The sequence below is a fragment of the Sinocyclocheilus anshuiensis genome, unplaced genomic scaffold, assembly GCF_001515605.1.
Source record: "Sinocyclocheilus anshuiensis isolate Anshui unplaced genomic scaffold, SAMN03320099.WGS_v1.1 scaffold227, whole genome shotgun sequence".
NCBI classification, from domain to species: domain Eukaryota; kingdom Metazoa; phylum Chordata; class Actinopteri; order Cypriniformes; family Cyprinidae; genus Sinocyclocheilus; species Sinocyclocheilus anshuiensis.
The window spans coordinates 942,658-955,974 of NW_015549590.1; the positions used below are offsets into that span (position 1 = coordinate 942,658).

The 13,317-nt window shown below is 36.1% G+C and overlaps 1 protein-coding gene across 9 annotated transcripts in view; it reads left to right on the top strand.

Moving 5' to 3' along the window:
- Nucleotides 1-13,317, top strand: part of mtus1a (microtubule associated tumor suppressor 1a) — a 31,841-nt gene that overhangs the window by 15,411 nt on the left and 3,113 nt on the right. For 6 of the 9 annotated variants that reach the window (XM_016446440.1, XM_016446436.1, XM_016446439.1 and 3 more), the window contains 6 exons: nucleotides 3,164-3,384; nucleotides 7,535-7,601; nucleotides 11,151-11,365; nucleotides 11,654-11,759; nucleotides 12,382-12,455; nucleotides 12,587-12,682. In XM_016446440.1, the coding sequence (XP_016301926.1) occupies nucleotides 3,164-3,384; nucleotides 7,535-7,601; nucleotides 11,151-11,365; nucleotides 11,654-11,759; nucleotides 12,382-12,455; nucleotides 12,587-12,682 (779 nt within the window). Of the gene's footprint in view, nucleotides 1-3,163; nucleotides 3,385-7,534; nucleotides 7,602-7,725; nucleotides 7,879-8,139; nucleotides 8,813-11,150; nucleotides 11,366-11,653; nucleotides 11,760-12,381; nucleotides 12,456-12,586; nucleotides 12,683-13,317 lie in introns of those variants that run through there. The other 3 variants (XM_016446441.1, XM_016446443.1, XM_016446442.1) reach the window with 3 other exon arrangements.

Here is a 13,317-nt window from a genome sequence, read left to right on the forward strand (position 1 = left end):
GGATTTCACCCAAATTTTATAGTTTTGTAAACTGACTTCACATCAAAAACTGAGATTTTGAGTTATGTTTAGAGCATGCATCTTTGTTTACCAAGACTTTAAAGAAGTCCACCTAAGATGGCTTATAGAGAGAGCATATATATGCTTCACAGCAGTGTTTAAATAATTCGGGTGTGAGATGAGATTAATTATTCAGTTCAATATGCTGTGTTCTGTTGTGCAACAGTTTTTGTGAGGCATGTAGAAGCAGTAAGTGCTCATTATGTGTGCTCTGAAGGTCTGGCAACAGTAAATCACTTGTTATTCACAAATTAGTGTTTGTTTGCCAAATGCATTTAATTTTAGGTCTAAAACCTTGAGCTGTATCACTATGCATGTGGGATCCAAGTGCGCTCCCTGGATAACCCAAAGCACCCTAATAATTAAAATAAGACTAATTAACTGTAATTACAATTGCTGTAATTACAATTTGGATAATTCAGTTTGGGATAACTATATTACTCTTCTAGTCTTGATCGCTTAATCTCATATGGGATTTGTGTCCAAAAATCTAATACCTGCTCTGTTGGGACATGAGTAACTCAGGCTGAGATCTTCCCAAGTCAGCATTCAAGCTGAAATTTGCATTTCTGTGCAGCTAGCTTCAAAAAAGGTAGTGCAGCTCATAAACTATTCTTTCAGCCCATGTTGTTGTGTCAGTTTGATTTTGATGCTCAGTAAGCAAAGCAATAATACTGATAACACCCGTGTTTAGACTTTTCAAGGGAAACTACAACCTTGCTTAATTATAGTTGACTACATATTTAGCTGCAAAATATTTTAACACATAAAAAATTACAAAAGAATGGCACTTATATTTAAAGATGTCTGTTAATGTGTGTGTTAAACATAGAGGCCTCTGGCGACCACTGATGGAATTACAACAATAAGTCTAATGCTAAATTGAGAGCTGTCAGTTCTCAGTAGCCTACCTCTGACCTTTACGATGATTTGGAATCTTTTTATCTATAGTTACATTCTCTCTCAGTGTACATCGGCTAGCCTGAAATTGGTGTAACTGTTAAGGCAATAGTTGGGTGTTGCAGGATGGATAGGTTTGATTTATTTACTTGATTGATCTTTTGTTTGTTTGTCTGCTTTTCCTATCCTTTTTTTTAATCTGCGTAACTGATGTTATTTAGAGTTACTATTCAGTGCTTGCACTTTAATGTACCTTCAGTCTGCTCTTAAGTGAGTTTTCCAGCAGAGGGAGCCACACAGATGTTTACCTAGCAGTGACACCTTATGGTTTGAATTATACTGCATTTTTAATGTGTTGGCTAACATGATTTCTAATGTGCCACACCAAGACGACGACCTAAATTTTTGCCTTTTAAAAATGCACTGCTAGTCTTTAAGAGAATGGCATATGAAAAAAAATTTACATTTAGGACCTCTGGAATCATGTTAGCAAGGCCAAAGCATTCAGAGTTTATTCAGAGTTCCTGATTAATGTTTCTGTTTTGTTTTTAATTGGCTTTTTATTTAATGTCTTAGTTTAATGTCTGCCACATACATTTTTTCTAAAAAGCCAGTCTGGATTACTTTTCATTAGCTTATTAAATATCAAGCCAGGAGAACAAACAGAGGTCAAGGACAGTAAAGTGTTCATAATATCGCCTCTTTCATTAGTCAGTATATGCAAGTTTTTAAAAAGGACTAATATTTCCAGTTCCTTCAATTCATGTGATAAGCTAAACCGCTTTATTTATTTTATGAGTGGGGACAGTGAACTAACAGGCTTAGAGCAGTTTGCAACTTTGTCTTGAAGGCGAAACAGGATGCTGGAAAGGAAGAACATTCATATATACTGTATGCATTCTGAATGTATTGTCAAAGATTTTTTTCAGCAGAAAATTTCAGCATTCTAGACGATGTCTGTTGGAAATCTTTTATTGACATTTGGATCAAGTTCCAAAATGGTCAATGTTTCCACACTTATTGCTTAGTTGTTTATCAAAAGATCAATATGGTCTGTTTCCTAATAATGTTAAACAATGCACATTTTGTGACCTTAGAAAAGGTCTCTAAAAGGACTATTGTGAATCCCAGCTTGCATTAATTTAGAAGTTGGATAGTTGTACGATTAAAAATATGCATATACACATTCGTTTTCATAGCATTAAAAGTTGTGCAAAATGTTTTTATACAGTGTGGACAAACTTGCACTGCTGAAACGGTGTGCATAAATGGTATTTAACCTTCAAGTATTCTTTGAAGTACTGTTTTTTTTTTTTCCCCCTGCATTCTTAAGGCATGATCTAAAATGCTGAAAATGCTAATCATTTTTTTCCCCACTGAAAGTGTTTCTCCCTCCTTTTTTGCCTTCTAGAAACCAGAATTTAAATAGTTCAGGCAGTAGTTTTGACACATTTGGTATTTTCTTTATTTTTTGGTTTAATTTATATAAATATTTACATATTATATTTACATTAGCGCTTTGGGTTAAGAAAAGCGCTTGATAAATAAAATGCATTATTATTATTGTTATTATTATTATTATTATATGTAAAGAATATAAATATTAGATATATATTAATATAATATTTAATATTTTATTCTTTAACTATGCATATATGTTTATTTTATTTATATATATATATATTTATTTATTTATTTATTTATTTATTTGGCACCTTAATGCCTTTGCAGATGTAAATTTGGTGCTGTAAATCAGTTGCTGTTGGATTGACATTAGATGAGAAAGGCTTCATGGGGCTTGTTGTCCCACCCCTGCCTTATTAAAGGGGTCATATGATGCTGCTAAAAAGAACATTATTTTGTGTATTTGGTGTAATGAAATGTATTTATTAAAAAATAACAACTTTGTTATATTTATGAGATGATGTAAATGAAAACCACTGTGGCATAGCCCTGCTAAAATAAGAGGTCTCTGATGGCTGGATCTACAGAGGGGAAGATATTACATATTTAGTGATAGGGTGAGCGGTTATTTAATTCAGGGTTGCATTTGGTGGACGGTTGAATCTGTTTTTGGATCGTCTCTTGGATTTTAATGAACATCTCTGACGTAGTTGGGTCTAAGGTCTATGAACTGGAGGAGCACTGTGCAGAAAAATAATGCTGAATGTTGTTACAGCACTGAATGCATGTTCTCTTACAGTTGACAAGAACAAGTCAAGGACGAGTTCCCGAAACCAGCAGCCCCCGACAAATGGGCAACCAGATCTGGTACCGCCAGAGAGCAAGTCCAGAAATGTGGAGTACTACAAAGCTCTGTGTGAGAAGAAGAACCAGACCATTCAACAGCTGGAAAACACGCTCCGATCCAACAACCGCAGGTTCGAGGCAGTTGCTGTGGTCATAAAGCATCTATGTGCTGGGGTGAGTATTATGAGATAACATTGCTTAAGTTCATGATGAATCATTCTGCTATACAACAGATGTGAATAATACATGAAGATGGTGTCTTTGATCAGTTGTCAAGTTAGGATTAGATTCCTTTGGTTAGGGTTTGATATCAAGTTGTTTTCTGACCACCCAGCACTGATTGTATTGGTTTGTGGTCTTGTTGGGTGTGTTTGCAGTCGGGTAATGTTGTGCTACTTCCTTCTGCTCTCTGTTTGTTCTAGTGATGTTCTTTAACACTTGACTTCTTTTTTTTTATGATTTCTTTGCCACTTTACTTCTTTAACCTTCCCAATGACCTGGCTTGTACAGCTATTCTCAACATTTTTTAAATAACCCTACAAAGCTTTGTCTGTCTATGCAATTACTTATCACATTTGTATTAACAACATTAATAGTAATTTTAATTTATTAATAACTGGTGCTCCCTCAATTTGTAAATGTATACCAAATAAATAATTTCTGTCGATTATGCCTTACCGTCAAAACTTTGGAATAATTTTGGGGGGTTTTTTTTCATGTTTTTGAAACTCGTCTCTTATGTGCACCAAGGCACCAACATTTATTTTTCAGTGGTATTTCCGATTATAATCTCTTATAAAATATATTTTTCTTTTGTAATTTACTTTACACCCTAGATGTATCTATTAAAACTCAGGTTACATGTAATCCCATCCTGCTATTCCTGACTCTGGACCGATTAGAGCTTACTAAATTTAGAATTGTCCTTGTTAAAATGGCAATATGAAGGCCGGTTGGCTGTACATGTTTAAAGTTAATGGTGAGAAAAGGACAACCGCCACAGTTTGTATGCTGCGCAAAAGACGGGAAGAAGTGCAGTGTGTTTGAGCTGAAGCTGACCGGTTATAGTCTGGAGTGCATGTTGGCTGCTCCTGCAGAATCTGGACCAAGACCAACTTTAAACTAAAAGGCACTACTGTAATTAAGCTGTGGCACTTAAAGAATCAGTCCATAAAAAAAGTGTATATTTCGAAAACAAAGGTCAAACGTTTCTCTTCGTACTGTAGATTGTGGACTAGACATTATATTTAATTATACCTTTTAAGGTCCTAGGTTCACATTTTTTCTTTTGAGTGGTCACTGCCATACAGACCACCACAAAATAATTTATACAAGGAGAGTACAATATCAGCTCTTCTCTTAAAGCCATGATACTTTCCTGTAGGTGGTTCTTATTTAGTGTGTGTTTTAAATGTATGAGGCACAATTTCAATGTGTGCTGCTTTTGAAAATTCAGTGTTCTGTATTGATTGTCAACAGATGTATGAATCTGAAAACTGGGTGCTACAGCATCGTTTCATGACAAAAATAGATTAACAGATATATAGAGCATGAAAGTAAATGTAGTGTTTTAGCAGTGTCCTGTATAGGAATCTGTTAAGCATTCATTAGGAGGTTGGGCTTCAGCATGTCTGTGTGAGAATGTACCAGCTGCTGCCTTGATATGGTCAGAAGCACGCTGAGACGCCTAGAGAGCTGCTGGGGGCTGCTTCATATGTTTTGTTTGCAATGAGCTGTCAGCACACTGTGTACATTGCCATAATTTCACTACAAGAGGCCACACATGCTTTCCCTGAAGCAGTAACATTAATTACCATAGTTGATAATGATAGATGAATGTGTTTTCAATATTTTCCCACTCAAGTTCTTGGTGTGATCACGTGATTCTAAATATTTGGCTTAATTTTTTTTTTTGTGTGTGTGTGATATTTGGCTTTTGATACAGCATTAGTTATTATATTTAGTATTGATTTGCTTCACCAAACTGTCCAACATTATTCATGTTATAACTGAATATTTTATTTTTACATTTATTTATTTGTTTGTTTATTTATAAAATGCAAACATAATCTGTTGTTGTTGTCTACTGCATACAGAAAATGTTGTTGTTATTATAAAAATGTTTATTCAAAATATTAATCTGTTATTTTCTGTTATCCGTTTCTGAAAACGGATAAAAGGTTACTATTTCTTCATGCAGTAGAAAATAGCATTCCGTTTTTACAACAATAATAATCATCATCATCATCATAATAAATAACAATAAATAACAATGGTAATAGAAATAATGATAAAATAGGTCCTAATAATGTTATCCATTATTTTCTATTTCATACAAAAATAATAGTATTTTATGATAATAATAAATTAAACAATAAAATAGTTACTATTATGAATGTTATAATAATCCATTGTTTTCTAATGCATACTGACAAATTTTTTATTTTTGATAATGATAATAATAATAGTAACTATTTTATTGTTATTTATTATGATTAAAAATACAACAACTTTCTGTATGCAGTAGAAAACAATGGACTATTATAATAACATTAATAATAGTAGCCTTTTATTGTTATTTATTATTATTATTATTATTAAATACTATTATTTTTTTCTGTATGCAGTAGAAAATAATGGATTGTTATAACATTAATAGTAACTTTTGTTATGTTATAACAATCCATTCTTTTCTACTGCATATAGAAAAAATAGTATTTTAATAATAATTTTATTATTATTATTATTGTAGTTTTCTGCAGCACTTATTTGGTGTACATTAACTACAAACGTGATATGGACCACCAAATTTTAATCTGACAGCCTTGATTAATTAGAGACCAATTAATAGTGACATCCCTGTAGTTTTGTGTGTTGTCCAGTTGTTAACTTAATAATAAATATGAATGTTAAATTGTATCCTGCACTGCTTTCAGTTAGCAAATTCTGAAGAGGTGCTGAAAGGAAAGCAAGACAGACAGCAGTCCTCCCTCTGTCCTCTCATGTCCTGTGGGAAGGTCACTGCACACTTCTCCTGTAACACGCACATTTCAGGTGCCATTCAATCATCCAACTGTCAGACATTGCATTTTTTCTGCTCTCTTTGCTCTACTTACTGTGGTTGTCCTAAGTGCAGCATTTATGTAGCAGCCTACCAGGCACAATATAGCCGCCTCCCTCAATTGCCCTTCTCTTAGATATATTACGGTATCCTTTCACCACTGAGAAGGCAAGCGGTTGGAGGAGGTGAGAGCCAATGAGCTTTTTCCACTAGTCTCTCCGATGTTGAGCGAGACGGCAGAGAGAGGAGGTAGAGGTGGCAGAGGTTCCTGCATCTGGGCTGCTGCCGTCCTGCATTCTGGACTGAAGTCACAGAGACGGGATCATGGGCTGCTCCGGCAGCAAAGTGTGCCTTAACGCTCCCTGCGCTGGACACAGGGTAAAGACGTTATCCTCTCCGCAGGGTGCAGGGCAGGATAGATTGGCATTTGAAATGGGATAGCTGTGGATGCATATACAAAGCATGTCAGTTGTCTATGATTAGTTTGTGGTATTCTTAAATCTGATTTGTTTCACTGTTTGATTTATTCTAATGAATATGCAATGATGAATTCATAACTGTAGTGTAAATGTCACTCTGCAAGTGTTTGCATTGATCTCGGGGGGTAGGGGGTAGGTCAGGACAGCAGCACGCGGTTTTTGAAGCGTCTTTGTGTTGGTTGGGGAGGCTGACAGCACTGCAGCTGTGCCGCTGGCTGTCCTCCACTTTAAAAAAGAGACAGTGGTAGGGAGAGAGAGAGACACTGCTGCTTTTATTGCTCTAAATTCAGTTGTTGATGTCATTCATATGCTTGTTTTTTTTATTAAACCCTTAGAGAGCTGTCAATGTGGTGCGTAAACCACAAAGATGGGCTATGGGGTGCTTGCATGCCCATGCAGATGTCACAACTGTTGCTCAACAATTGGTGTTTTCTTTTAATGCCTTGTGGCAGTAATAAGTTACAGGAAAGCCTGTTTTCTTTGAACGCTTCTGGGCTGCTTTGCTAATGCAGTTATGTGTCATGACAATCAAGCATATTTAAAACTGAACAAAAACTCTGACCCATCCTGTCCTTTGATTGACAGACACCCTTCGAAGGGAAAACCTAATGCATAATTCATGTCTGCCGAAAGACTTTCAGAGTTGTTCATCATGACATTAGATTTCACTTGGCACTGCCTTGCTCTATGGCGACATATTTTGGCATATTGAGTAATTTGAGTAATATGAAGCATGTGTTGCATTGAGAAATCATGAACTGATTTTTCGTCTGTTTTCCTGCAGCATGAGGAGATGATGAAGCAGCGCAGGGAGCTGTCTCAGGAGCTGGTCACCTTGCATGAGGAGCTGGGTAAGTGTGTGTGTGTGAGTCATTTGTAGAGTGCTTGGCTTTCACTGTCTGCAGAAAGATTGGAAAGAGCTGCCAAAATTAAGCTGTTTGTAATTAATGTAATATTTGGATTGCTGGTCACAAGGTAATCATTGGGATGAACAATAGGTGTGCCGTTTCTTGCCGTAACACGCAGACTACAGTGACCTCTCACACTAAAGTATCTGTCAGAATCCGTCAAAAGTTTGGACATCTACCTTTTCTGTACTTCTCTCTGCATTTTGCAATAAAAGTAGCAAAAAAGTAGTGGTAAAACTTTAGAAAACACAAATATGGGTAAATGTGTTATTTTAGCACTGCACAATCTGAGCTTTTTCTCCAAATTCATATGTGTGTGTGTATATATATATATATATATGTGTGTATATATATAAATGCATTTAAGCTTGCCCACTTAGAACATAATAAATCTAATGTGTCCAATGTACACTGGTACTGTGTTTGAATTTACCTTCAACTGAGCGTGCCTACTAGTACATGAATTACCACGTGTTTGTAGATAAAGAGGATGGTCTGTTTGTTTTATTGGTCCTGTTGGAAGAGCTCTCCCCTCCCATAGGGCTCCTTTAGGAGACACACCTCCAGAAAGCACATACTCAAAGCAGAAACGGTGAGCCGTCCTGGAATGTGAAGGTCATGCTCGTGTCTGTCGACAAGGTCAGAGAAGTCTGAAGTCCCTCACAGTCTAATGGGCAAAGTAACATGGAGAAATGAATTTAGTACCAGCCAGTGTTTCCCATGAGCCGTCTGATGCATTGATTTCACAGCTCATATTTCCATCTGAAAACTGAGCATACAAGGGAGAGATATGAGGATTTATGTTCTTTCTTGACTGATATACGATATCATCTGAGCAGGATTAATGTATTCAATGCTTAATGAATCAGAAAAAAAATATTTTTATTCTTTCAGTTTGCAAATGTATAAGTCTGGCACATGATCACTCTTTACTATTATAATCATTGCTTAAACGTATTAGCACATTCCAGGGCTCCTGACCCCTATAAGAATTCTTCAGACCACCTCCTGAAGTCACAATATAGCTGCAGGAAAATATCAGCAATATTTCACCATTTACCCACAGATAGCTTTATTTTCAGCTTTCACCTAAGCATAAAGCGAGTGATGTCACTGTGAATACTGCAGCGTGCCATGTTTTTTGGCACGCACCCAGAATTCCCTTATAAAACAAGTGTCTTTTAACACAGGACAACTGCTCTCTTCCAATGAAGCGAGTGCTGTCTTCACACGAAACCTGCTAGAACTGTGTCCAATTAATTTAGCTTGCTATTTGGCATGTGACTTATTAACTTCTCTGTGCAGAATGTTAACTTCATTTGCCTTTTGTGTCATTTTGTGAATAGTTTTAATGTAAAAACATCTGTTTTCAGAATAAACATGTCTAGACGATGTCACATGATTTATTTGAGGCACATTCAATCCGGCCTGTTAAATGTACAGTTTCATTTTCCATTTTGGTAAGAGATTGGATACAAACGTGTGCATGTACATAAACAGCACATTTGTCAAGGATCCTTCTCCTTCCTAACTGTCTGTTTTTCCTCTTGTTTGCATTATTTGGATTATTTATAGGCCTTCAGCTGTGCACTGCATCATAAATATAACCTATAATAGAATTACACTGCAGATTCATGAAATACATCAAGCCATTAGCGAGCTCTGGGTCTGGCTCATCTTCTCTGAGTGGATCTGATCATGGTTTAGCTCTGTTAACTGTCTCTTGTACAACAGGGTCAATAGATACTGTTCTCATTTAACCCCTAACAACAACTTTATTAAGAATTCTGATTGAAACTCATTTTAAGACTCTTTTAAAGGGGAAACATCTGTGGTTTTCATCTCGGAATACAGATGATTAGATTGCAGTGCCAGTAAGGGATATGACCCAAGTTTCCTCCTGGAGAACAACAGCCGTTCTTGTGTTGTGACTCGTTCAAGTAATTTATTTTGCTGACATACTTTTGACCTTTGATAATAGATGAGGTTCAGAAACGCCTACTGATGCGCCAGTAAACAGATAAGATGAGCCGAACAATCTGGTGTAATTAAGCTGTTATTCTACAGAAGTTAGACATACGTTTGTTCCCAGCACTCACTGAGTGTTTTCACACAAATATGAGCATCACATTAGCCTGATGAAGTGAGTGGACTGGTAAGCTCTTTTTGAAACAGCTGCCTGGATTTCTGCTGTTATTTCGTTATAGTGGCCTGGGCCATGGACAAATAAGTCTTATAAAGAGACTTGCTGGCCTTTGCGTGCTCATTGCATCACATGACTTTGTTGGTTATGCCACATCTCTTGGATTTGGCAGTTAAGTTTTTCAAATATTAATAAACACTGAAGCATCTTTAATTTTTATTCAGTAATAAAACCTAAAGTAGTTTGGCATAATCTTTTATTTTTATTCCATTTTTTTTTTAATTATTGTGTTTCATTGTGATATGAGGACTGTTGTATCACCCTGACATTTCTGATTCCGTGCCTCCCTAAAACATCACAGTGCCTCCTTTAATTCACTAGATGTATGAGTTTACGTTTGCATGCAATTCATTTATTTATAAAAATTAATTTAATACAGATATTTAAATAAATGCATGTGTATTAAATAAGTATTGCTATTTATTTTAATTAATTAATACATATTCAATGCATTCAAACTTCAATGCAGATATATAAATAAATATATTTATTTATTTTTTCATATATTTAAATACCGGTATTTATTTTGATAAATAGATAAATACAGATGTTTAAATTAATGAATAAAGATAGAGATCCAGCCAGAAATCCCGAACTCAAGTGGTCCCACCAGGATAGCCTGTTACTCCATGTAACACTTGTACACTACAAAGACAGGAGCAGCTGCAGGATTCAGCTTGCTACTTTGTGTGAAAACCACAGCAGTTCTGTGCAGCGCAGTGAAGTGTCATCTGTTTCTTTCTATAAGAGCAAAGGTGGCTAATGCTCACAGGGACAGTATCTGTGACACAGTTCTGATTGAGAGAGCATAGTGACTAGTTAGGAAACTCCTGTTCATTGTGGCTCTGTGTGGATTAGTGTTCCTTTTGCTGAACCTTCCCTTAGTTGTAATTTGACATGTTCCTTGTAACAGTTGACACATTATTTACAGAACTGCTGGAGATACCATAACTGTAGAGACAACTGGGACTCAAGCAGAATACTTGAGTAATGAATCATAGCATCGAGTGTTGGCAGGGCCTGATGTTAAAGCAGCAAATGGACGTGTTGGCCTTTCAACATTTGGTCTAGTTATCCCACTGCTGTCTACATATAGCATATCTATATTTTCATATCACAAACCGGTGCATTAGATATCAGATGTCCTACTCTTTGAAGTCGGAGGGTTGCTGTCATCATGCCAGAAAAAATGCAGTCATCTTAAATGGTGCTTTATGGGCTTGATTTTTGTTAACTGAATTAATCACTTAATCGATCTTCTAACTTCTCCGATCGGATCTTTTCCCCAGTGAGCTCGACTCACTCCTGTGAGCGTCTGGAGCAGGAGAAGGAGGAGCTGCGTGCAGCTTTTGATGGAGTTCTACAGAAGGTCCAGGAGCAGCACCGCTCAGACCTCGCTGACCTCGAGGAGAGACTGAAGACCTTCTACTCCACTGAGTGGGAGAAGGTCCATCAGACCTACCAGGAGAAGGCTGACAAGTGCAAAGCTCAGCTGGAGCAGCAGGTGTGGAAGACAATGGGCCTTTTTTTCGTTTGTTCTCCAGTGTCCTTACACACTTTTTGTTGGATATACTTTATTTCAGATGCCTTAAACTGTCATATTAATACTTAAACATGATCACTTTCTCACAACTATGTAGAGTGGTTTCATAGCTTTTGTTTTTCTTGTATCTTGGCATATGAGCCTTGACCTTTTAGTTGTTTGGACATATGGTATCTGATTTCCTCATCATTTATACACAAAACAAACCAATAAGACTTTTACTAAATTACTTTATTTGTACTTGTCTAGCTAAAAGAGTTGCGAGAAAAACATGAGGCTTTGAAGAAGAAACTGGAAGTCAGCCATATGGAGGAGGTGGATGGCCTTAAACTACAGTTTGAAGAGACTTTCAAAGGTAAATAATATTGGGCTTTGTTTTTGTCTAATGGTCTTTTTCTGTCTCTAAAACGTGTGTGTGTCTGTGTCTCTGTCTCTGTGTCTGTCTCTGTGTCTGTCTCTGTGTCTGTCTCTGTGTGTCTACACATAAAATATACTGAACCATATTTTGTGGACAAATTTGTATCCAGAAGTAAGCTAAACATGAAAATCTCCCTAAACCTTCTTTTGGGAACGTCCTCATTTGTGAAAACTGTATTAAAGTAAATAAAAGTGGAAAAAAAAAATAATAATGTTTATGTTAGATTAGGTTAAACCGTAGAAGTCTATGCAATGTCCCTATGTAGTAGTCTCTATTTACCAGAAAATGTTGGACATTGTGGGGACAAAGTTTAAGTCCGTATTAGGAAAATGGTTTATAAATTATACCAAATTATGTCTGTTAGGTTTAGGAGTAGTGTTAATGGATAAAATATAAAGTTTGTACAGTAGATAAAATATCATGTCTATGGAGACTCCTCATAAAACACAAAAATTCAACAAAAGTGTGTGTAAATGTTGCACTTGTTACTTTAATGTTTAAAGACATCAATATTACCTCTCATGCTCTGATATATTCTGCTCTGTCTTGACTTTCTCAGAACTGAGACAGTCCCATGAAAAGGAAATGCAGACTCTCAATGCAACACTGAAGGAATCAGAGGACACATTATCTGTAAGGCGGTGACCAAGAGCTAAAATTCTCCACACAACATCCGTGTTTCCTGCTCACTTTTCCTTTCTTGTATTTTTGCCCTGTCAAAATGTAACAAACATTTTCATATCAGTGCATTTTTCCTCAAACAGAATCGAATTCAGAAGCTCATGACGGAGAATAACAACCTCAAAGAAAAGCTGGATGCTGAGGTGAAGAGAAGGATGGATCTGGCTGAGAAAACACAGGTAAGTTATCACTCCTGTATAGCTCCCAAACATGTGTTATCAAACAGACTTAGCCAGTGCTATTGATAGTAATGCGTCTCTGCTGTGTAGACTGTATTTCCATGAATGACAGGTTAATATTAGACTGGTCTTTCCAATCAGAGTTAAGGAGATTCCGGAACTCTCAACATTCTGAAAATGCATGCGAGGGCATTTAGATAACTACCATGCATAATACTGTAAGACCCTGTACTATAAATAGTGTGACAATCCTGCACAGGGAAAGTACATATATCGGGGTTTCTTCAACTATGGACACTTTCGACCCTTAATCTGTTAGAAAAAGTAGTGTCTTACATTTATGCATTTAGCAGATGCTTTTATCTAAACGCTCTTAAAACACACTTTTCACATTTTCACATAGTTTTAGATTGTTCACCAACAACGCCAAACAGTTTATATTCACACTCAACAGGAGAATTCTTTATTAGAGACAGTAACTTCATTTTGGGTAAAATTAGAATGACGCCAAATGTTGAAGCCTGAATTTAAGACTATATAATTTTTCTTTTACTCATTATATTCATTATATAATTATATAAATAATATTGATATATTATATTATATTATATTATATTATATTATATTATATTATA